The 26,198-nt window shown below is 39.7% G+C and overlaps 1 protein-coding gene across 3 annotated transcripts in view; it reads left to right on the forward strand.

The window, feature by feature from the left end:
- The first annotated feature begins 2,239 nt into the window (after positions 1-2,239).
- The window catches only part of NBEA (neurobeachin), a 510,084-nt gene continuing 486,125 nt past the window's right edge, over positions 2,240-26,198 (forward strand). For all 3 annotated transcript variants that reach the window (XM_055702674.1, XM_055702673.1, XM_027815633.2), the window contains exon 1: positions 2,240-3,253. In XM_055702674.1, coding sequence (XP_055558649.1) covers positions 2,969-3,253 — 285 coding nt within the window. In that variant the 5' untranslated portion in view covers positions 2,240-2,968. The remainder of the gene's footprint in view (positions 3,254-26,198) is intronic.

Consider the following 26,198-nt stretch of genomic DNA (forward strand, 5'->3'; position numbering starts at 1 on the left):
AAATATATATCTGTATTAGATCTAAATACATATATAATAGAAAACCAATTATAACTCAGCTTCCAACTCGTTCAACAGGCAGCAGCCATATGCTAAATCAGAACAGGAAAATTGGTCAACCTATCAGCCAACATGAAGCTTCCAGCCAACCATACTATTTGTAGCAACATGCATCACCATATAGATGTGGATATGGGAATAATAAAAAGGAGAACTGCTGGGTGTTAGCTCCTAAGGGTGTTAAAATTTTTAGTGACTGTTACAGAGTTCTAGGCTTAGGTTTCAGTTTTTTGAAAAAGGCCAAGTATTCATGAACTTTCAAAAATACTTACATGTATAATTAAATATTTACGTTTACACAAACTTGAGGACCTCCAGACCCTAAGAGGTTACCTGGATGCCAGATAGGATCATTAAGAACATGAAATATTACTTTCTGAAATACAGATGAACAGTTTGGGTCAACCAAAGCTGAACATTTGCATAATTGGATCATTTGTAGACTGGAACTGTAATTTAACATACCTATATAGTCAAAGGTTTACCTTTTGAATTGGCTTTTTTTGTTTGGTTGGTTTTTATGTGAAATGGGGCAATGTAAGAGAAGTAATAGAATCTTTCACTGACATTTATAATTTGAGGATTTTTGCTTAGGTTTTTCTGGATAATGTTTTTAACAGGACCTACTTCAGCCAAGGATAGAAAAAGCAAGTGTAATTTGAAACACACTGTTCCATCAGCTCATCATTACCCACTAGCTGGAAGTTATCATGCCCAGAACTCACCCTGTGATACATAAGAGCTTCTCATCCACTACAGTTGAAAGTCTTCCCGGTTACCTCACTGAACACCCCTCTTCAGGAGTTTAAACTACGATGGCCCGACTGTAGTAAAGCAGTTAAGCACGTGTATTCAGTTTTGCTAGTTCTGCTACAGGGCTGGTGGGAATGGAACCCTTGGTCCCTCCACGAATATACAAAATTGAAATATATGTTTACTCTGAGCCATACAAGGATGCTCAGGGATGGTGGCAAACTAAAGGAATTTTCTTCCATGGAAACTTTGTGCTTTCTTATCCCCTACAAGCAACTTTTTGGGTTTTCTCCCCATCTTTTGCAGCTTTCTGAAATAATGTTGGTTCCGTGATTCCCAGCTAACCCCAGTCATGTCTACGCATCTGGACTATGCACACTGTTAAGTACCTATCGACCTCTCAAACGTGACTGTTATGTATTTACAATGACGTAAAGCTAATGCTTCTCATAGTATAGAGCAGAGGTCTTCTCTTGGTGGAGCCTAAAGCAGCTGCTGTAATCCCGAGAACATAGTGATCAAGTCCTGCTGATTCATTGTGTTTATGCAGTTTATTATTTAAAGCTACATATAAGGAAGACTGGCATTCCAGCCAAATTCCCAAATTTGGGGTTACAGAAAAGACAGGATGAATGGTATTTTAAGACCAGGGGGCAAGATCTGTTGTAAAATTCAACTTTGAGATGACAGTCACTACGAAGACAAGGTAGAAGATGTTTTTTGAACAGGGATGGATTGTCTCCAGCACATGCAGAGCAAATACATACAATTGTACTCCACAAACATTTGAATAATTTGAGCCTCCTAAGAGCATCAGAGGTTTCTCAGATATAATACTGGAGGGGCTTGGAAAAATGCTCATTGCCATGAAGCACCACTGAAGCGAAGGGGCTCTGTAAAACTGCTGTTGGCTGGACATCTCTGTACGTAACACCACCACCGAGAACCAGGCATTCAAGTATTAACAAGAACTTTGGAAAGCACCCCTCTCCTTCACCAGCAGCACGTAGGCTCTTGGGCTGGCAGACCCCACGGTTTCCCCTGTCCCTCCCTATGCTCAAGGGGATCACAGCTCAGGAGCCCCTGCACAACCCCAGCCACCCTCACCCAAACCTGGCCACTCGCTAACACTAAAGCTACTGAAGAAACCCACCGCGAGAGGTGCCAGCCCAGCCACTCCTCACTGAACCGCGTGGGACCGCGGTGGGAAAGGCACGGCGGAGGCCACAGAGGATGGCCACGGCGGGAACCGCCCGGGGAGCCCAGCAGGCCCTGCTCCGGCTGCCGGCCGGGGCGCTGCTGGGCCCCTCACCGGCAGGCTCCAGCGCCAGGCCAGCGGGAACACCTCCCGCCGACGGCGGCCCGCGGCTGGCAGCGGGCGCCCACCGCCGCGGCCCCGCCTGTAGCTCCGCAGGCCACCCGAGTGGCTGCGCGGCGGCCCGGCCCGCCCCGCCCGCAGGGGGCGCCCGAGGGCAGCGGGGCGAGGCCGGGCGCTGGGCCGGGGGGCGGCCCCGCGTCGAAGCGGGCGGGCGCCACCCTGTCACTTCGGGCGGCGTTGCGTAACCTCCCGGGAGCGGGCGGGCGGGGCCGGGCGGCAATCCCGGCGGGAGGCGGCGGCCCCGTGCCTCAGCGCGGCCCCTCTCGCCGCGGCGGCAGCAGCGCGGCTCCCGTGCACCTGCTCACCTGTCTCCCGGCCGGCTGGGGGGCCCCGGCCCGGCCACTCCCCCCGACGGGCTCGGCGCAGGCGCCCTAGCGGCTACCGCAGGCAGGGGGCGGCAACATGGCGGCGTGAGCGGCGGCGGTTTCGGCTCTACAACAACAGCAGCAGCAGCAGCAGCAGCGGCGGCGATCGCTCGCGCCGCCGTCAGCCCCGCGCGCCGCTTGTCCCCGCCGGGCCGCGCCGCGCGCGGCGGCGCCCGCTGCTCCTGCCCCGCGGCGGGGAGGCGGCCGCGGCCGGGCAGCCTTCGGCTAACGGGGCATCGGCGCCCATAATAATCCCTCATTATAGCGGAGCGGGGGAGCGGCTCCTGGGACGGTGCCTGCGCCTCGGGCCGGCTCCCTGCGGCCCCGCCGGGTGCGACTGCGGTGGATGCGAGGCTTGGCCCGGCCGGGCGGGGAGGCGGCGGCGGCAGGTGCCGGTAACGGCGGGGGGTAAATGGCGAGCGAGAAGCCGGTGTCGGGGCCGGACCCGCAGCCCGCGGGACTCATCTCCGTCGGGGCCGGCGGTGGAGGCGGAGGCGGCGGCAGCAGCAGCAGCAGCAGCGTCGCGGTGATGGGGGAGCTGAGGGCGTCGGGCTCCGGGTCCGTGGTGCTGCCCGCGGGGATGATTAACCCGTCGGTGCCGATCCGCAACATCCGGATGAAATTCGCCGTCCTCATCGGACTCATCCAGGTCGGGGAGGTCAGCAACCGGGACATCGTGGAGACGGTGCTGAACCTGGTAAGCGGCCCGGCACCCCGCCCCGGTGACGCCCCGGCGGGCAGAGGGCCCCTGGGCACCGGCTCCCGCAGCCCACCTCCTCCCGGGGCTGCGCCCTGCGCCCCCCGCCCCTGTGCAGCCCGAAAGGGACCTTCATTTTCCCAGCCCCTGCGTCCCTCCGACACGTACGGCCCTTCTCCGACCATCTTTCCATCCCAAACTCCTCTAGTGCCTTCCTCTCCCTCCTCCTCGATACCTCGACCCGCTCCTCTGGCGCGTGTGGCAGCAGCAGCCCCCTGGGCGCTCCCTGAACTCCAGGCAGGACCCTGCCTGGCACGGGCAGGCCGCTGCCCCCCTTCCCACTGCCTGCTCCTGCAGAACCGGAGTGTGGGCAATTCACGGTGTAAAAAACGAGATTAATTTGCAGTTTGGGGTTCTGGATGCTGCCTGATAACCTGGAGGCTTCCTTACTGGAGAAAGAGTGGCATGTCTGTAGTATCTGTTTTTAATGGGAAAACATTAAAAAAAAAAAAAAAAAAGCAGACCGAGCTGGTAGCTTTTTATAGTGGTTGAAGCATGTGAAGGGTTTAACCCTGTTAGCTCAGAGCTAGTTGAGTATTTTATGTAGACGGGGTAGGAGGAGGGAGATCTTTGAAAGGATTTAATATGCTTTAACGTCTGTAATAGTTAGTTGTATTGCAGTATTGTATTGGGTTCCTCATGTCTTAATAATCCGCCGTACTTTCCAAAACACATTCTTGTCCGCAAAGTGAGTGCTGTTGCTAATTTTATTTAAGGTCTGTGCCCTGCGAGGTAACTGTTTTACACCAGTAAATAGCTTGAAAGGGAGAGAAGATGCTAAAATGTAGCTCCTTAGTCATCTGCTTACTTCATGGAGTGAAAGAGTTACTGCAGGACTGTATGACTTAATGTTTTTGCGCTACCTACACCAAAGCCTGAGGAACCTACAAAAGCCAAACGAGTGGATCTAAAAATGAATCACTTTCAATTATGTGCAATTTGGTGCTGCTCCTGAATGCAAGATTTGCTGCAGCAGAGCTTTTAAAGCAGTTCAGTCAATGAAATATCCTCAATTTTTGCATGTAAAATAGCATAGAATAATGACTGCTCAAAACTAAATGGCAATTAATTGAAAATGCCTTTGTTTCAAATGAGTTTAATGCTTCTAACCTCCACTCATTTTGTACAAAGTCATGTAAAAAATATTTTGTTTCAGACACTTTAAAAGGATGTATTCTTCTGTTTGACAGTTATTTGCATTTGACCTAGCACAGACTGAATGGAAAAGCTGCAGCATGCAGGGAAAGACATGATTTGGTCAGATCATTTTAATATTTATGGCTTATCTGAACACACAGGGTTAAAGCCTTTGTAGTTTTGTGAGTATGTCAAAACAATAATCTGGTATATTTCCTACTCCTTTCTACAAGCTGTTTGTGACTTAACTGAAACTGATTTGTATATATATATATTTTTTTTTTTACAAGTGTGGTACAAGTCATCATAACTTTATTGGATTATTACCCATTCCTGTAAAAGTAGCACTAGAGATAAGGGAATGACATGTAGTTATTTTATTAACTGGCTTTGTATAGATCATGACAGATACAAAGATGTTTAATCCTTTTCTGGTTTTCTTTCTTCTTTCATTCTTCTTACTGATACTTAAGCTTATTTTAATTCTGGCTGTTAATGCATCAGCAACTGGACTAACATTGGCTTGTCTTTGCCGGGGGAGGGAGGGGGGAAGGTAAGAATGTGTTTTGGTATTTGTGTGGAGGAAATACAGTGCTTGTGTATGAGATCAACCTCCTAATTAGTTCCTATTTCTGAGAACTGTGCTTATACTTAAAAATAAATACGAATGTTTAACAGTCCTCTCAGCGTCAGGAGACATATATGAATTTGAAACTGCTTGGGAGTCTGCTGCAGTAGCGATGCATTCTGGATCAGTCATTACTTAACAGATGGACTCTAATATACAGTAGTCAGTATTCCCACAGCAGAGAGAGGTTATATTGTGTCTGCTAATCTTTTTTCTTGTCAGGGCAGTGAATGTCTCAAACTTAATGCTTGTGTATCTGAAACTTAATTTACTTGCGTGTGAAACAAACACAGTGGATATGGCAGATACAAAGTGAGGCTGACGGCATATCCCTAAAAACCTAAATGTTATCTGATTCTGTATTAAGGGTTTTAATGGCAACTTGAAATGCAGTTTTGTGTTTTAGAAACATTATTTGTGGGGTGAGTGGAGGTGGACAGAACTTGATAGTTTTTGTTGGCTTTTTTTTTTCTGTATTCCTTCAGCCTGTACTTTTAGTATTTCTGAATGACTTTGGTGCAAATGTGATACTGAGTGGACAGTGCTTAAAGAGCTGATCTCAGTTTGATGTGTCAGTTGATAGGTTATATTTCTCTCAGAGACTTAACCTACACTATACCATATTGGGCATCTATAAGCCGTTTGGTAATAGCTTTTTGGTGTTGGAATTCTGCATGGCTGACACTTCTTTTATTATTGGAGAGAATCAGAAGTTAATAATTGAGATACTTTTTTATTTTCTTATCTGAGATTACTGTGCTCTTCCCTGTAAAGCTTCAATAAGTCTGTTCATTCTTCCTGCATCTGTGTGGAAGCAGCAGCAAATGTCTGAGACAAAACTTTGGCTTGGCTTGCCCTTCTCATGGAGATGGTCACTCTTCTTTCCTGTTAAGTTTTCCACTTAGGGTTTCTCTTGGACGGTTTTTACCTTTTAAATGTTTGTTTTTGGTGGCCTCACACTGTGGTCTCTGTTACTGCATTTCACTTTGTTCATGTGGTACCTTCTGATGTTGATGGACACAGTGATTTCTTGTATCTGTGAGGTGATGAAGTGCTTTTTATGCAGTGCTGAAAATCCTTTTCTGTGTCTAATATGTTGTTGGATTTTCAGCTTTGCTAGATTTTAACAGTTGACTTTCAACTCAAGACAGTCTATTGTTCCTGGGTATGCCTGTGCTGTTCATGGGTTTAGTTGATTCTCTTGATGCTTTTCTTAGTGACGCTTCTTTTCCTCTGAACCCACTGTGTTCAAAGTTCTGTTACACTGGTGAATTGGTTTAATTGAGTATCACTTGGTAAGAGTTTCTAGTATTGCTTGTGTTACTTTTCATTGTTTAATATTACAGTGAAAGACACAATGGAGAGAGGATTCAGCCCTTTATAGGCAATGCCTATGAACTAATTATTATCCTTAAAAAAAAAACTGCTAGTTTTAATATTGTGAAGGTCAGAAGATATTAAGAGTATGAGCTTTTCTAAAACACTTTTCTAAAATGATCGTTTAGAATATTGTATTCTTTTTACATTTCCAGAAGTAGGAGGAAACTCCTCATTGTACCTTACGTGTTCTTCTGTGATGGTGCTTGTTTTGATTTTGGTCCATGAGTTTAATCTGAAGTCCCAGGTTCAGCATGCTGTCTCAGAGATGTGTGTTCACTGACCCTTGTGTACTGCAAAGCACCGAACTGGAAAAGTCTGTCCTTGCAAACAACATAATCCTTTAATTGCTTAGTGATTTCTCTTTGGGGATATTTTGACACCAGTTCGGTGCTTCTATTGGTGAGGAGGCCTTTCCCCTTTCAACAGCACTATTCGTTTTCTTAGGGTACTGTCAAAGATGTTGTTATTGCTATGGTAGATGTGCTTATTGTTATTCTCCGTAGTGCCTTTGCTTCTTGATACCCTTTTGTACTTACAATATGTGTTAGATGGATATTTATATAAAGTTCTGCACCATGTGCTCCAGCAAATATGATATTAAGGTGGAAGTGGGTCAGTCTGTCCACTACTTCAGGTGTATTTTTGTTCCATTTATTTTCTAGTGCAACATTTCCACATATGGCTTTAATTAGTTTTTCTATAATACATCTCAGATGGCCTTTCCTTTCATTATTTTTACTGACTTTCTTCCTTAATTCTCTGCTTTTCCAGTATTTTAATGGTCTTGGGGAATTTTTCCTTCAGTGTGTTTTTGAACTGTCTCTTATCTGGCCAGCTTTCATCCAACGTGAGTATGTGAATTGCATTGTTTCTTAGCTTTTAGAAAGCTTTCTCTGTTCCGGTTTGAAATTCCTAGAATTTTTTATTTTGAGTTTTGTAGTGCTGATTCTGTGGCAGTGCAAAATAAGAAGGGTGAGCAGGAAGCTGACTGGTACTAAAAAAATATGACTGGTGCTGACACATGCAGCTTGTTTTGCCTATGCATCTTGAACAGATTAGATAGAGATTTAAAGAGATTTCAATCTGATACGGGTGTAGCTGACCAGGGTTGTCCTTGTCCAATCTTGAAACCTTTTATATATGTTTTGTCAGGCTAGAGAGTGCTTGTAAGAAGTAGGTCAAACACCAGGCGTAGTTCAAAAAGTCTCTTGCTGTTCTTGTTGACTACAGCCCACACTTTTCTTGGCTATTCCATCCTACTTCAGTGCTAGTTACCCATCAGAAGAGGTAAGCCATTTTTTAGTGCTCTGTCATGTTGTGCACTTCTAGGTGTGGCATTTGCAGCTTCAGAGCCAAATGGGTTGGGTTATGTGAGAGATCCTTCTTGCCTTACAGGCTTTCCATAGTAGTAGTTATAAGGAAAAATGAAAAGGGAGGGATATGTAAGAAAAAAAGAAATCACGTATTTTCTTCAGACATTTCAGTGTCGTCTTAAGCTAAAGCTGGCTTTTGATATTTGAGTTCTTTGAATCAATTTACAGTTTTGGTTGCTGAAACATCCTGTGACACAGTTCCACTGTTGTGTGGGGAGGAAGAATCACTTTTGTTCGTTGGATGCTGTTGTACTCTGAGATAGCATGGGTGTTGAGCTGTAGCCTCCATCATATGACTTCTGGGTTTTTTTGTGGAACTAGCTTTGCAGGCTTGAGAATCTTATTCCATTTTCTTGGTAGAAGACTAGAAGACTTCCTGTTTTTGTAGTATATTTCTCTGCTGATAGACAGTATTATTCAAGAATGCAAAGTTTGGGGGAATTTTGAAGTTGTTCTTTTTTTCTTTTTTTTTTCTTGTGTGTGTGAGTTTTGTTTTAGGTAATATTCAACTGGTGGTGGCAGTCCTTGTCCAAGTTACTGTCTGTCCCACTAGTTCCTTTCTATCCTGCTCTTGTACTACCCATAGTAAGCTATGTCTGGATGTTACTGTAGAAGCTGCCAGAGCTGTATGAAAAGAGCAGTATCCTCCAGTGTGAGAGTTTGTAGTAGCGTTCCATGGGCAGCTACTTGAGTACTGTAGTTGTTTTCCTTATCTAATAGTCATTATCAAATACTTTCATGGAAAAATTAGTTTTGGTTACAAAAAATATTTGTATGACTGAATGTTCACTTAATTTCTTATAGTATAACTGATTACTTTTGCCTTTTTCTTTCTAATCTTTGACAAGTAGGTGTTTATGGGTGGCAACTTTATTCAGTCCTTGTAACAGTCATGAAGCAATAGTGGTATCTCAGCAGGTGGCCTGGAATCTACTGTGGATCTGGTATGATGGATTGATAGACTTGTATAGGTGATAACTTTTTAAAATTTGTAATGGTGAGCATATCACTGAATATTCCTTATCACTTAACTCTGAACAGCTTTTTTTTTTTTTTTTTTTTTTTTAGCTTTACATCTTACTTGTCTGTACAGGATTCAGTTCATGGATTATAAAGGAGGTGAACACCTAGAGGCTTTTTTATTATTTTTGTCACACTGAAGTAATAAAGTTCCAAGATTGGTATTAATAAACACCTCAGATCTTTGGCTTTTTCCCCTACTCCCGCCTCAGACCCTACCTATGTTTTATCCCTTTGCATCAAGCAAAGGGTTAGCACCTTTCTCTATCAGGATACTATTTTTACAAAATTGTGGCCTGATTCCCCATTTAAACCACGTGTTTTATAAGACTAAGCATTTAGCTGTATATTCATTTATATACTAATCTTTCTCTCTTCTCCATATTTTCCCTCACTGTCCTCCCCTGAATCTTGGCTTTCAGATGGGTATTCAAAGGGGTAGAAGTCAAGGGGCATGGCTCATTACAACCATGAGGTTTGTCTAGGAGGCCATGATGCAGTTTTTTCTTTCATGTTAATGCTTTTCGGTGTCTCCACTTGTATGTTTCAAATACATGAATCACTGTCTATATTACATCCTTAAAAACAACCAACCAACCAACAAAAAACAAACTAAAACCCAACACCGAAATACTGCATAATCATCTCAGAATTCTTACTGAGGTGTTTGTTCCCCTTTCATGCCATACTGAGTTTAGTCAAAGTGGAATGAAATCTGTGATGGGGTTAGTACCAATACTAAGACTTTTTTATCCTGATATACACTGTGTACAGTACTAACACACTGCATTAACTTAATAAGCTATGCAAGCTATTTTAAATCAGTCTTTTACCTGTTCATTACCTGGTACTTCACTTTTTTGGTTTTATATCTTAGCCTGTCTTGATGAATGTGCCATTTCAAATAAGCTTGTGTTGCTCTTCCATTATTGTAGTACTTTGCACAGAAAAGTATCATTGCAGCTACGTTGTTAGCTGATATCTTTTATCTGTTTGATGGCCAAAGGGTCAGTGCAGTAGTGTGTGTTTGTTGATGAAGTTCCATTTATTTTGTGATGGAATGTGATCCTTAATTACCATTCATACTTTTGTAAATGCCCCATTGTGGAGTTTTATTAGTTCTTGCATAGACAGAACCCTTAAGCTTTCTTTAAATCCTAATCAAGTTTAGAACTTGCTTGTATAATCAAAGGCAGCAGATCTTTTGAAACATCAGGTTTGAATTTAATGATCTACCTTCCACTTCTGCCTTGGAAAGGTTTGGCTTGGATATACTGTGAATGATACTATATTCAATATATGATAACCTATAAAGATAATGAACAATTAAAAAAAAAAGGGTTTATTTGTGGAGAGTCACATACTACTTAATGATAGAAATACCTTTTTCAACTATAGGATTATGATGAATTTCAGCTATTTGAACTATAGTTTCATAACTTCAAGTTATGAAGATTGTTAATGACATTCATCTCTAAGAGAAAGATTATCTGTTATTTCCAGAAGAGAAGCACTTCACCTTCTGATTAACCTACTGACTTTCTGCTAAATTCTGCTAAAATTTGCATTCTGGTAATTTCTATGCTTTAGAGTTTGTTCTACTTTTGAAGTACATGGAAAATTATAAATTTCAGTAAATAAGTCTAAGTAGTTGTGGTGTTACTGAGATTTATACCAGTGATGCAGATTCATTTATATTAATGCAACTGTATAATGTGACTAACCTGCTTTAATTTAAAATTGGGTTGCATCAGTGAAATTGTTCCAATATAACAACTCACTGAAAGCTTGCATAAATGTGAATACTGCTTATGCCATTCAGCAGCTTACAAATGCTTGACTGCTATTTTTGGAAAATGATGTTTCTTTCACTGCCCTTTTGTTTACAGTTGGAAGCCTTAACTATGCAGAATAGGTATTAGATTTTGGAATTAGCTGAAAGTGAGCGAGGGCAAGATATTCACTTACAAGTGAAATTGTTATCATACCATGCTTTTTGGTGCTGCGAAAGTGTAGACAGAAGGATGGAAATAATCATTCTTTGTGCAGAGCCTTCTAAAGTAACTCCAGTACCAGCAATATGGCATTATAGTCAGTTTCACATTATCTCATTTTTTTGTCTTTATATTCTGTGACAAATGCCCAGTTACATACAATTTTCTAACTTTTATTGACTTTTGCCTGCTTTAAGAGCCACTGAAACTGTTTTCTTTTTCATTTTTTTGCTCGTTTGTTTTGTAAAAACAAAGTGCTTTGAATGTTTATAAACACAAATATGAATTTGGAAACAGTGTGTCATTTGCTTCACAAATAAGCCTGTACAAACCTTTGAAACATACACTCTTTCCTACCACATAGAAAACAGTAAGGTATGCTTTTATTAAATATAGGATAGTAACCATGAAATACACATTCAAGCTAGTAATGAACTGACTGAAGCCAAGCCCTGTCTTGGATTGCTCATGCCTGACCGATCAGAGTTTGCTCTTACTCTTCAGCAGTACTCTGTGTAGCTCACTGCATCCAAAAAATATTTTTTCATTTAATTATGAGCTAAAAATCATCCTGTCACTCTTAGTGTTATGAAACTTCAATTATTTTTTTTTAAAAAAAAAACCAAACAACAAAGAAAGGAAAAAGAGATTACTTTGAAATTATGGGAGCATTCTTGCTTGAAGTTGAATGTTTTATAGTTAGCAGAATGGGAAGGCTGTCTGCCCCTTCCAATAGGACATATACATAAGAATGTCGCTACAGAGTTTTGTCGGCTTCAATTGTGTAGCATCCCCATAATGTGAGCAGATGTGAACTACTATATCTGAGAATGTTAGCAGGGAGAATGAGCTTCCCAGTGGTCTGGAGAATGGACCTGGGGATTCAGCATCTTTGCAGAAGGGCATTAGCTGCAGCTGTTTAATTGCAGGAATCAGAATGTTGAGAGAATGGGGCCCTGAAATGAGAAGAAAAAGCCAGTTTTGTAAGGAAGAAAGCAGCTTCATCCCCCTTCAAATGGTAATTTTTATCTTAATAAATGAATCAAAACAAATTATCAAGGGACTTCTGAAAGCTGCATTGTGGCTATGTTAGGTTATGGAAAGAGGGAAGAGGTAACAAACTTTACTAACGTGTGTGTTATACTTTCATGGTTGGTGACTTTTTGTCATTTTCTTTTGAGAGATCCCACAAAAGGCTTCATTGTAAACTCAGTGTTTACATGTCCAGTATGATTGTTTGCCTCAACATGTTCCTCATGAGCAAGAAATTTGATGACATAAAATTGTAAAATAATATCAGCACCCCCTCTTTTCCTTCTCTTATTCCAGTGAAATACATTATCTGTTTTGGTAAGTGGCAAGGTGTGTGGTATTTGCAAGTCCTGTCTGTCACTGATGGCTACTTGGCTGTTTAGTTTTCATATGCTGAATAGCTGAAACTTACCAAAACATTTGTGTTAAGACTCTGTTGGACTGAGTAAGTTCTTCAAAGCAAGATGCTCAAGAGGTGGGAGCTACTTAATTCTTCTAAATTTTTATTTTTTTTTCCTGAAGAGATTTGTGGAGCCCCTGTCCCATGTTTTAGCCTCTGGGTTCCAAAAATCTTTGCTGCTGCTTCTGTGTCTTCAGCTATGGCATGTATACTTCCAGTTTGTTTGGTTTGTTTTATGCACCTTTTAGGTCATTTGAAAGACTTCCTCATCACTCTGTTCCTCATGGAAATGTTGCAGCTTCCATTGCATCTTTTGATATCCTAGAGAGCGTTATGTGAAAGCAGAAATACTTACAAGAGACTGTTAGACTATCCAAGGCCGAAGTGAATTGAGTTCATCTGAAAAGAAAATTCAACATACTGTCCTAGGCTCATATGAACACACTTTTTTTTACTTTATTTTTTTTTCCTTTTTTTCAAAATCACATTAATGATGATGCCACTCTGTTTTTCTCTTTGGCTAACACTACAACATCCTCCTGAAGCTTCATTGTCAGAGCACTTTCATAAACTAGCAGAATCACAGAAATTCCAAAGAATTGTAGAGCGGTTGAGAATGGAAGGGTCTCCTGGAGATCTCTAGACAAAAATCTATGCTCAAAGCAGGGTCAACTAGAGCAAGTAGCTCGGGGCCTTATCTTGGCTGGGTTTTGGATGCTTTTAATGATGGAGAGACTCCTGTGTAAAGTTTTTACTGGAGTTCTCTGTGCCTGTTGCTACTTCTCCTGTCACTGGGTGCCACTGAGAAGAGTTTGTCTCTCTTGTTTCTACTCCCTGCTCACTCTACCCCCCCTACAAATACACATACACATTTGTAAGATCTTTTCAGACCTTCTCTTCTTAAAACTAAACAATCCCGGCTCTCTTCAGGCTTTCTTTGTATGTCAGATGTTCCAATCCCTTAATCATTTGCACATTTAGATCTTTATTCTCCTTGTGCAGATAATAGTGCTCCTTTCCAAAAAGGAGGAGGAGTCTGGGAAGCTTTTAATTACAGCAACTCTTTTTCTCATCTCACAGTATGAGCTGCAATGCCTACCACAAATAATGCAGTCAATATTGCAATGCTTAACCCAGCAAAGGACAATTTGCACCACATGCAGCCAAGAAAGAAAACAGACCTCTGTAAGCCACAGAAGTGAGTGTTTGCTTTTCATTTGTTGTGCCTGCCTGTTAATAGATAGCCTTGGATGAAGCACACAAACCCCAGAGTGTCTGTCAGTTCTGCAAATCACAGTTATGGTTGTAGGTAATCTTTTTTTCTTGGATTTCAGAAATATAAAATGTAGCCATATTTGGTATTCTGCTGAAAATGTATGAAGTCAATATTAGTGGCTTAATACTGAGTTAAGGAAACTTTGTGGGTCTTAACACTACTATAAATACTACCTTTAAAAAAAAAAAACAACAGAATGAATTGAAATTAAGCTAGAAGAGCTTAGTAGTTAGCGTAGTCTTCAAAGTTACAGATGCTTGACATCAGAAGGAAAAATAAAAAGAACCCACCCTGTTATTCAGTATAGATCCAAAGCTGTTGAAGTTCTTCATTGAGTTTGTTGAAAAGAATAGATTAATGACTTTATATATAGTCTAATATTGATAGATTAAATGTTTGATAGCACTTCTTGTGGGTGTGACTGTGTAACTTAGAAACTGTAATATATTAAGCAAAGATGATTGCATAACAAAATTTTTATAGTTCATGCTTCATTTAAAGAAAATACTTTTTTCATTCGAAGTAACTTATGATGTCACAATGTGTTTATTATTATACTGGAACAATATCTAGGCTTAGTCACTGAGAGGGAGTCAGTCTTTGATAGTTGATTCAGTACAAGTATTTGGCATTTTAAAGGTAGTGCTCACTGAATAGGAGTTGATACTGTGTTTAAAATTGACTGTTCTTCAGTGAAGTTGGTAGTTACAGATATTTCCTAAAACCCAGAAGCACGTCATTCCCAGTTGTTACAGTCATGACTATTTCCCTTATTAGTAGTATAAACAGGTTTTATAACAAGGGAAAATTAATTATAGTAAAATAGCTTACGTAAATTTTCTCTTTATTTCTAATAGAATGTGATTAAATTCTATTTAAGAACAAATTTGGATCTACTTGCTTTGCTACATGTCCTGGTTCAGTTAAAATAGTTTTGAAGCCTGCAATCCTTTTTCTGACTTGAAAGTATAGTTTATTAAGCAAGCTTTCACTTTTTCAGAAAACCAGCAGCTCAAACTAATTCAAATACATGTAAAATATGTATTAAGAAACTTTGGTGTAATTAAAAGCAACAATCCAAAGGAAGGGTGAGAAGAGGGGAAGCAGAAGTTTCAACTGAACGAGGCTATACCATATAAGCTGATAACCTTTAGACTGCCTAAGTTGATACTTCTCCATTTGAGTCTGTTCTTAAAAGTCTCAGCACACACACACAAAAAAAGTTAATTGTTTAGGTGAAGTTTAGCTAAGAAATGGTACCACTGAAAGGAAGCTTTACATTAAAAATACCTCTTAACAGTATGAGTGGAAAATTCTGAATACAACAGATTATCTTCTTTCACTGATGCGGTGTCCACCTGGATTTACAGAGACCTTGAAATGACTGGTTATATGATGTTCTATTAATTTTTGAGGTGTGTGAGGGAATTACCACCATCTGTTAGTAAGAGAGTCTAAGCCCACATGTGGCCTTCAAAATGTGTTAAGTGTTTAATTTTCTAAGTAAGAAATCCTTTTCTTAAAACCAAACTAAAAGCAGTTAAGGGATTTTAGTATGTAAATAGAAAATGCCCTTTTTTTTTTAACAGTCCAAATTTAAGTTCTTGGATCATTTGTCACAGCTTTGATTTGTGGTTCTAGCCTGTCCTCTGAAGTTAGAATGGCAGTAAATACTTGTAATTGAGCTCTTCTCCTGCACTAGTTATGATATAACTGGCTTTTCAACTCACTCTAAGTCAGTCGAGCTCTGTTTTAGCTAAAACTTGCTTCACCCTGGAAAGAGAGCAGCACATACAATGTATTGTCTTCTGGCTGAGATCAGTCCTAAATGTGTCTTGTACCAAAGCCTGATACTATCCAGATGTGCAGAAAAAGCTGTAAGAAGCTTGAGGTGTTGATAACAATCTTAAATCCTTTCTGGCGGTCAGATGAATCTTAGGAGCACCTTGTTTAAATTACTATTTCAAAATTCCTCTCTCACATGCTTCTTGTGAAGTTACAGTAGGTTTTAGGGCTTCCTCAGTAAGGAAGCTGGTTAAGCAACCTGAACTGAAATGGTGTCAGCCTGGTAACATAGGGATTCAGCTTTCTGAACTGTGTCCATGGTCATGTTACGTCTTTCTACATTACCATCTCTTCAAATGTTGTGTTTCCCTCACCTCCTTCTAGGTACTAGGACTTTTGGATGTGTGGCATTTTTGAGGATGAGGGTTGGGTTTTTTTCGCTTAAGCAGTACATCTGAACTGGCTATGTATGTTTTTGCTCCATTAGTTTTTGAAAAATCTTGGGTTTAAAAATTTCCTTATGTATGCATTTCATAGTGTATGAGCTGTTGGGGAGACTGTATACTTTGTACAAGCAGGATGTGGTACAAGCTGCAGCTGAAAGTCCAGACAATGTGAATTTAAATTTAAAATTCCTTTAAGAAACCTTGGAAGATTTACTGGAGATAGGAAGGAATTGTTTGTGGTCTAGAAAAAAATCCTGACTAAAGAAAAACTCCTTGGCATTTCTATTTATTTAGAAAATGGAAATCAAACTAAATAGTCTGTACTTAGTGTAGCAAAATGAGATCTTTTAAACACTATAATGAAAGGCTACTGAAGCATTATTAAAAATTAACACAGCCAAGAGAGTTATTGAGAAAAGTAGCATTTAGCAGTAATTGTTCGTACATTTTGGTACTGCTGTATGGTAAGTAGCTTCCAGCTTCTTAATCTATGTTCAGTTTCCCTTGTAATGTATTTAATTTTTTTTCAACTGTTTTTTTTTTCTTCTCATATATTTGTACGTTAAGAGTAACCATTCTAGGTCCATAGGTTTGTACTGTGACTGAAAACAAAGACTTGCCTGAAGTCTTTAATTGTTATAAGCATCAAAATAAGCTGTAGAGGAGACGTACTTTTAAGTCTTCAGACTTACCTTTGGGGAGTAAAATGTCATAGAAAAAACTATATTGTGATGCTTTGTGGGCACCCAGACTGGAGCAGTCTGTGAAGAACTGCAGCCCGTGGGAAGAGCTCACATTGGAGAAATTTGTGGACTGTCTCCCATGGGGACGCCCATGCTGGAACAGAGGAAGAGTGTGAGGAGTTCTCCCCCTCAGAAGGAAGGAGCAGCAGAAACAATGCATGATGAACTGACCACAGCATCTGTTCCCTGTGCTCCTGGCAGGGAGAAAGGTGAAAAATTTGGGAGTACAGCTGAGCCCAGGAAGAGGGGAGGGGTTGGGGGAAGTTGGTTTTAGGTTGTGGTTTTATTTCTTATTATCCTACTCTGATTTGAATGGTAATAAATTAAACTTATTTCCCCGAGTCAAGTCTGTTTTGCCCATGATAGTAATTGGTGAGTGATCTCTCCCTGTCCTTATCTCTGCCCTTGAGCCTTTCATTGTATTTTTCTTCCCCTGTCCTGCTGAAGAAGGGGAGTGATAGAGCGGCTTTGGTGGACACCTGGTATCCAGCCAAGGTCAGTCCACCACAGAGAGATAGGTTTTAAGTGGTAGAAACATTTTGAAATACAGTTCTTAAGGAGGTACACAAGACCTGTGTGGTTAAGTATTTTCATTTGTTAGTTGTAAACAGAATTAATGTTTTATGCAGAGATTGATCTATGTACTCTACTATTAATTTCTCTGTATTTCAAAAGCAGCTGATTTTCACCTTTTGAAATCTGTGGAGTTTCTTCATTGTGTTGACATATGCAGTGGTGAGATACAATTAAAAAAATGTGACTGATACTTTCAGGTGATGAACAAGGTTTAGTTATGCATACTGGCTGTCCTAGATGTGTTGCCATTTCTGATAAAACCAATGGATTCTGACTAGTTGAAAGAACTGGCAGTGACATGTAGCTCTTCAGCAACTTCACTGCCAGCTCTGAAAAGTCTTGTTTGACAAAGAGGAGTCGGCTTGTTCTCTCGTGCACATTGCTGATGCCTCTCTTCATACACGTGAAGCTATTTAGAGACATCCTGGAGGACAGCGTTACCAGTGAACAGCTTGTATTAAACTGTTTGTGTCACTAATCCCACATTCTACTTCAATGCAATGTGGATGAAAGTGCTTACATTTCATGCTTTATAGCTTTTACTTACACATCTAGGGATTATTTCCTCCTAACTACCCCCCCTTGTGTGACATATCCACTGGAAATGCATGCCCAGCTTTCACAAAAGGCTCAGAACTTGGGTCTTGTAGGGTTTGTATCTCATAACTACATTGTGCTTTTTAAGTCCTTGGCTGAATAGAAAGAAGACTAACTGTTCTTGTGGACAGTTCATAGTGGTTGAGATGTTTTACCCTGGCTTGGAATATTATAATTGTGTATTAAAAGAAGAAATCAGATGTTTTCTTTTTCAAGTCAATCAGACAGGTACTGGTATCTAAAACTCCCCTGTATAGGAGACAACAAATTTATCTGTTATGGTGGTTGAATGGTAAGTTGCAATTTACATGTAACAAATGAACAGGATCTTCATGTGTTTTGTTTATTGGTTCTGGATGTGTTCAAAATGCATCCAGCTAATTTTCAGTTAAGAATCATACTTCCATGACACAGTTACTATGAGATTTCTTTTTTTAACTGGAAGAGTTGAAGATTTTCCTTTTATTTTTTTATTTTTTTTAATAGAAGAAAGGATCAAGGCAATGTTTGAACTCCATCTTTCTTATCACTGTCATATAGTATTTTCTGTTTTGGCTCATTGCTAGAGACCAGTATATGTGTGTGTGTTCTACCTGGAAACATTTGATGGTCTTTATCTGAATTTGGTAATTAGACCATGGATGCTTACCTAAGATTTTTTTCTTTGTGTAGATGAGATTAACGTTGTTTAATTTTGTGTGCTTTTTAAATTGCAGGACCATTCCTTTTTTCCGTGCACAGGGCCTGTTAAGACTTACACAGATGCCTGGCACATTTAATTGCAAACTACCATTGAACTGCACACAAATTGTTTGGTTGGATCATCTTTTCTTGTTTAAAAATTCATGGCAAAAATGAAAGAAAATGGAATGCCTAGTGAGCATCAGTAAATTATAAATGTAAATATAAGCATTTTGAGGCACTTCTGTGGTATGAAAAAAATGTTAATGTAGATGTTGTTATCCAGCTTTGAAGCCTTAAAGATGAACTATGAAGGTTGGTTAAAATCGGGGGGGGGGGGGGGGGGATGGGGGGAAGGGGAAGAAAGAGCCTTAGATCAGTTACAGAATGTTAAATCATGACTCACAGAACAATTTAGAATGGAAGGCCTCTTATTAGTGGTAGTCAAAACTGAGAAAGTATGTATTCAAGTGTAGGCTTTGGAGGAGGGCATGACAGAAAACATGCAGATCTAAAAATCTGATACCTTCCAAATACTGTGCTTTTTTTTTTATTATTCACATACATAAAAAGACTTGGCTTTCCTTTCAAAAATGTTAAAGGTTGCTTGTTTAAAAAATATGGCTTTATCGGACCTTAAAGGTCTTATTGTCCTCAACAGCGTAGATTCATGGCTCTTCTTGGTTGCTTGCATTGGTGACACATTGCTTATAGGTGAATAAAATATGCTCCTTTGAGATGAAGAAGCTCTACAGAGCTTTTTACAGTAAAAAAATATAAAATTTTAAAAACTACGCATTCACTGCATATCTGTTTAGTGAGGCGCTATTAATTGTTTTAGGCATTTATTGGCCAGTGATTTCTTTGTCATTGTTCAGTTGGTTGGACTTTCCTTTCTTCAGAATTTTGAATTCTGAAAAAAAAAAGGAAATTTGAATTAATGTACTTAAAGATTAACTTTTTAAATACTTTACATCTTCACTATCTAAATACGATTGCATTTTAAAGTTTCTTTTTGATCTGCAGTAGTAAAGTTCACTGTAATCCTTCTCATGAGTGATGTCACAATGGGTTATGGCTTTACTTTCAAATTAAGTAACAATTCAAATTTCATGGAGAACAAATATTGAAGATGCATTTCAATGAGTGTATTTGTCAAGTACTGGGTAGATATTGTTAGTGAAGAAAACAGAAACCAAATATCTGAAGCAAGCTTTGTCTGTTTCATTTTTCTTTTCCTTTTTGTAGGCCCATTTGACTAGATTTACATATGTTCTCCCTTCAGCTGCCATAGCTTCACTATTGCAGTTTCTCTGTAGCTAGAATTATTCTTACTTGTTTCAAAATTCTTATTTTAAATAATTCTTCAAAGTGTGTGTTATTACTTATTGAATGAAAGTAGGGCTGCCACAGTCTTTTATCCTGAGCAAACAGATTACATTTTCTTAAATTTTCATAAACATCAAAGCTGTGCCTGTTCTTACAGGATTTGGGGCTAATTGTTTTTTATGGATTTTATGGAAATGAAAAATATGCATATATTTCTAGCTCTACATTCCTTAAAATAAAAACATAATTTTCAAATAATGTTTACAACTTTTGAAGTGTGAAGTATTTCTTCTGGTTGGGGTATTTTAGCAAAATACTTCTTTCCATAAAAATCCTTGATGTGCTTACATTAAATCTACTACTTTTCATATAGAACAACAAAAAATCAGTTTTGGAACTGTGGGGTGATTTTGTTGTTTGTTTGGAGCTTTTTTGCATTTCTTTAAAATACTATTCTTAACAATAAACATAATAAAATAGCATTTTAATGGAAGTAATAACAACAAACTAAAACTCCAAACATACAATGAAACAATCTCACTTGACTGGAAGTAATTGTTTTTTAAACTTAGAATACCAGTCTTTTAGAATAACCAGCTTTATTTTTTAGTTCAAAGAAGGTTATTTGCACAGTGGAATACTAAGGGGGTATCAGGAAATCTCAGCTCTGGGTATAGTCTGTGAAAGTTTTCTCTCCAGCTTGATTTGTGATAGGCAGATCTATGAAGGGCTAGAATTAGATTACTAATGCAATTTTTCACTTGTGAGAGAATGCTGGATTTTAGGCAGCATCAATAAAGGGGAAAAGTTAATTTATTTTTGCCCTGTCATGGTGGATTGTATTTCTACCTTCATGGATTTTATTTTTTTTTTTTTAATCACTGCTGAACAGCAAAATCATACTTCACTAGATGCCCATGTACTGTAGAAGTAAAAAACAGGAGTTTTAAAACCAGATGAGAAACTATGCAAAGAAGTTCTAATTAAAAAGTCTTTCTGGTCATGAAGATTAATTGCTATAATTCATTTTGCTCAAAGGGATGTTTTCAATGAACATTTTCAACTGTGTGTAAATAGCATCTGATACAACAAGGGGAATACGTTTTACTTGCAGATTTATACAAATCAAGTAAATACACATCTTAATACAGCAACATAGATGCAAATACAACCTTTTCATTTTTAAAGGAAAAATAAATGTGTATGATTTTTCCCAGCAGTTTTAGTTGCCTTTCCTATATTTAAGAATTATTTTTTTTTTTACTTCTCCCTCCCCCCTTCACAAAGTGTGATATAGGCCATCATTGTCTGGTAAATAATTGGTGGAGTAAATAATTGTGTGGTGGAGATTGTCCAAGCACTATTTTTTGAACATTACTTGAGCTCTTCAGCAGTTACGTTTTATTGAGGAGGGCAGATTTAAGAACCAGAGTAACTTTGAAAGGTGGGTTTTATACAGTTCCAAAAAATCTGTTCCAAATTTCTCGGTCATCAGTGTAAAAGAAATCCTTTAAACCCTTTTAAGTATTTCCTTAGCCAAAGAACCAGTGCTGACAGGTGAGGTCTTGTACTGTTAACATGTATCTTGCACGCTTAGATTACCAACTGAATTGCAGATTGGTTTTAAATGTTCAGGTATGGTACTAAACATCTTTTGGAACTCCTACATTTATCAAGAAGTTAAAATATTTAAGTGCTAAAAGAGATCTGTGAAGGCTCCTCCTTTAACTTTAAATAAATGGTTTATGGGAAGGAAAAGATGGGGGGGGGGGGGGGCGAGGGGGGAATCTTCAGTAATCAGTGATTTCTCAGTTTCAGTATTTATAAAGCTGTGACACAAGCTAAATGCCTAGCACATGCTCCTTACCAAAGTTACACTATATTAGTGCAAAACCTCTTTCTATAGTGTTGATAGGCCCATGTTGCTCTAGCTACATGAATAAGCTCTCCAAATCAGCAGATAAATGGCAACCAGCCTGGAAGGAAAAACTTACTATTTCACATGGTCTGATGGTCGTGCCATTGTTTTGTGGAGAAAGGAACCTCAAAAGAACTGTGCCAGCAGCACTCTGAAGGTATGTGGACATAGAAGGACAAAAGTTTATTTGGGCACAGAGGGACCAGAAAAGATGCCCGCTACAAGTGGTCATGCATATACAGGCTGCCATTTTATCCCTGACCCAAGCTGACTTCAGGATAGCAAGCTAAGATCAGAGACAAGATGAGTACATTCACAGTTAACAATCAGTCCCAAGCAACAAAGACCATGATCAACAGCAGTGCAAAGTATGCTTCTGTCTCGGAAGTTTCCTTTATGGAAGCGATGAACTTACGAGAGAGCTTAAAAGATCTTATAAGAAAGATGGAGGAAGACTTTGTACCAAGGTCTGTAGTGACAGGATGGGGGAATGGTTTTAAACTGAAAAGAGGGTAGGTTTTGATTGAATATGAGGAAGAAATTCTTCACGATGAATGTGGTCAGACCCTGAAACATTGTCCAGAGGAGCTGTGGATGCCCCATCATTAGAGTGTTCAGGGTCAGGCTGGAGAGGGCTTTGAGCAACCTGGTCTAGTGGAAGGTGTCCCTGCCCATGGCAGGGAGCTTGAACTTGAGTATCTTTAAAGGTCTCTTCTAACCCAACTCATTCCATGATTCTATGAGCACTCTCTGGCAAATGAGAGATTGGTACTTTATTTGCTTAGGTGATATAAATAGGAGCTATAAGCTGTCCTTCATGTCTTTTTTGAGGATCTGTTTCTGTGGGATCTGTTCCTCATTGAGGGCCCAAATAGAGCGTGTACCCAATCTACTCAAGGGCCTTAGTCAGTGTTCTCTGATGTGTTTCTCTTAATTCCTCGGTGACTGAAGTTCTAATGTAGTTTAAGGGGGGAGAGGGGAGGGAGAAGAGTGAGATGAAGTGCTTGTGACCCTGCTTGTCACTGTGTGGGGAAGCTTAGGTTGCCATTGCTGTTTCAGTCAGTTAAGCTTGTTAGCTAGGATTTGTAAATCTGTTGTGTTCCCTCAAGACCTGCTTAGTCAGATGGTGAAGGGGCATCTCTTAGCTGAACGTAATTTCCCTTGTGAAATGGATTTTTTTACACTAGGTACCTTTTTTTCCCTAAACCTGTTTAAAAACACATAAGGGCTGTATGGATTCCACTAAGTGAACCAGAGTCAAGCATGAGTCTTCCTCATGGGTGGTGGTTGTCAACAGATTAGGATGCTTCTCAGGTTGTAAACTGCACTGAGGTCTGCTGTGTTGAAGCTGTCCAGCATCAGCTCTTCCTTGACCTACTCTTTGTTCTCTCCCATACTCCTTCCATGTAGGGATAGTAAGTTGCTTAATTCTGTCAGGTAGCTTGTATGGTATGTTTTCTGCCCCTTGCAATCCGTATATTGTTTTACCTTTTCAGTAAACTTCTGTCTCCACTGGAAGAACTCCTAGATTTAATGGCAGGTTACTGTTATGCTGGCTTTTTCTCCAGTAAGAATAAAAAATCAGATCACTCGTCCTCAGTGAGGGTCATGACTAAATTTCTCTTCAGATGAGCGTAACTTATTTCTATTTTTTTATCTGCCTCTCAGTCAGAGGCTTTCCTCTCTATCTTGGATCTAGGGAAATTACCTTCTTGCCACGAAAAACCAAGGTGTTTAAATTACTGTGTGTTTTGAAGATACAGATATTTTTTTTCTGGAAGAAATTCAAGTTGTATTCTGTTGTGTCAAGACTTTATACAAAGCCATGGAAATAGATTCAGTACAAAGTTGGAGAATTCGCCTTACTGGGCATCAAAAGGTTGCTGCATGGAGCTTCTTTCTCTTTTCTGTCAAGCTGTGTGTAATCAAAAAATACCCAATAACAATGCTTTTTTGGCAGAGCAGTTTTGCAATAACTTTCTGCACAGATTCTGAAAAATGGTTCCAGTGGCTTGTGATTTCACAAAATACTATGCAAGGATTGTTATTTCTCTTAGAACCACCCAATGTGTTTGTGCCTTACGGGTTTAAAAATAAATAAATGAAAATTATAGACAGTTATTTTTGTGTATGTGTGATTACAGTTAGCTTATGGGTGCCAAATTGGGAACTTCATCTTTCCTTTTATGAAACCTGTAGCATTACAAGAACCAAGATGTTTTACTGAGATCAGTATCACCTAGGAATTAATTTTGTCCTTTGGCTAATGCAGATGAGCTGCTGGTAACCCAGTGATGCGACAGTGTTAGTGGAAGAGGGCTGGATATGTCAGGATCCTACAAATCTTTTTTGATACTTGCCTGTGGGTAGACCTTGATTGCTTCTTTGGAATGTAGTTGTCTTGTTTTCCAGATAACCTTTATCAGAGTGAGAAAAGATCTCACATTAGCTATCATTGCTAGTACCATGGATTCTGAAAAGCAGCACAGTTGGTGCAGAGGACCTGACATCCACATGATGCATTTCAGGGGAAGTTACTATGGAGTAGTTTTACTTTGGTCCTGTTTTTTTAGCAACTGAAACACAATTTATTTTTGAAGATCTGGATTTCCCCGGGCTGATTTTTATGTGTACTCCTGGAGTGCATCTTTCATTTTAGTTATCTGAAATATAATTGGTGCACTCCAAGATCATGTTGTGATGTGAACTGAAGCATCCACATTCAAAATGGAGAAATCTAGATGATTTGCTTCAAAAGCACACAACTGATCTCATGAACTATGATGCTATGAACTATGATGCTGTGAACTGTGTAGGCATAATCTAGGTTTTTCCTTCTCATCTATTTTTATAGATATTTTTTTTTCCATTTGGTGCACTAGTTACCAGTCCTCATTTCCTACCTGATGATTAAACAGAGATGTTAAGAACCTTTTTGCCCAGTTAGCACTGTTAAAGTATGGTCAAAATTTTACATCTACCTTTTCTTAGTCAAAAGTAAAGATTATCAGTTTGATTACTTCTTACTCTAGATTTTCTTCAGTTTAGTCTGCATTTTCCCATTATAAAATTCATTCCCTACAAGATGTTGAGCTGTTTATTTATTTATGAGAAGTTTTGCATCTGAATAGTGTAAGAATTCAAACTGTGTTTGTCTGGGAAAACTAAACTGTTACACTGTCCTCTGCTGCAGGGATCCTGCTGTTAACCAAACGTAAATGAGTGATTTAATCGGTATTATGGGGATTGTAAGAGGGAGAAGCTAAATGTTATGTTTAGAGTCATGCTAACCATGCATTACAGTCTTCACTCCATTGTTTAAAAGCAATACAGTTTTCAGAACCTTCAGAGTGATAATACCTTTTTCATGGTCAAAATGAGAAAAACTCTGGAAACTGCATATTTAATTCCATTATGATTTGATGTTTTCAGTAAAAATTGTATATTTAAGTGGAAGATGTATTTTTGGAGGGGAATAAAGTGATCCTCCTCCCCCCCCCCCATTTCCTTTGTGATGGGTTTACCTTGGCTGGATTCCAAGTGCCCACAAAGCTGCTCTGTCACTCCCCTCCTCAGCAGGGCAGGTTGGGGAGGGGGAGAGAAAATAACATGGAGAGAACTTGTGCGTCAAGATAAAGGCAGTTTAGTAAATCAAAAGCAAAAAGGCTGTGTGTGGAAGCAAAGGAAAACAGAAGATTTCTCTGCTTCCCGTCAGAGCAGGTGATATCCAGCCACTTGTCAAAAAATAGGGCTTCAGCGTGCATAGTGGTTGCTCTCAAAGACAAGCATCATAATAAGGAATGCCCCCCTCCTCCTGCTCCTTTCTCATATCTTGTTTTTGCTGAGCAGATGCCATATGGTATGGAATATCCTTTTGGTTGTATTGGGTCAGCTGTCCTGGCTATGTCCCCTCCCAAGATGTTGCCCACTCCCAGTCTACTGGCCTTTGGGTGTGGGGAGGGGCAGTTGTTGGAGGGACAGCCTTGATGCTGTGGGAGCACTGCTCAGCAGTGGCCAAAACACTGGTGTGTTATCAGTACCTTTCTAGCTACAAATAGAAAGCACAGCACTAAGAAGGCTGCTATGGGGAAAATTAACTCCATCTCAGCCAGACCCAACACATCCTTTTATATGTAATTTTGTGTGCATGGCCTTCTGCATTCTTCCTCAGTAAGTGCTGGTTTAAAATGTCTAAAGATGCTGTTTCATGTGTGTGTGTGCGCTTCGGTATGCATTTAAAGCCATGTGTTAAGAGTCCACTACAAGAATATAAATGGTAGGAAATGCTGATGCCTTTACCAAATGAGATTTGTATGTGCTCTGGGAAAGTAAGTAGCCAGAGTCTGTCAGTACAGATGTTAATTCCTCAACAGGGTGTTTCATTGTGCCTCTTTCACTGTAGATTTTATTTAGTTATTTTGGGACTGCAAGCATCTCCTTTCACAGGAGAATTGTGATTGTTTTCATTAAAATATGGTGGCTTAGAACACACTGGTTATGCCAAGTTGCACCAAAAACCCGTCTAGTCAAGTATACTGTTTTTCAAGAGTGGGTGCATAGGGAATAGTAT

The sequence above is a fragment of the Falco cherrug genome, chromosome 2 (genome assembly GCF_023634085.1).
Source record: "Falco cherrug isolate bFalChe1 chromosome 2, bFalChe1.pri, whole genome shotgun sequence".
NCBI classification, from domain to species: domain Eukaryota; kingdom Metazoa; phylum Chordata; class Aves; order Falconiformes; family Falconidae; genus Falco; species Falco cherrug.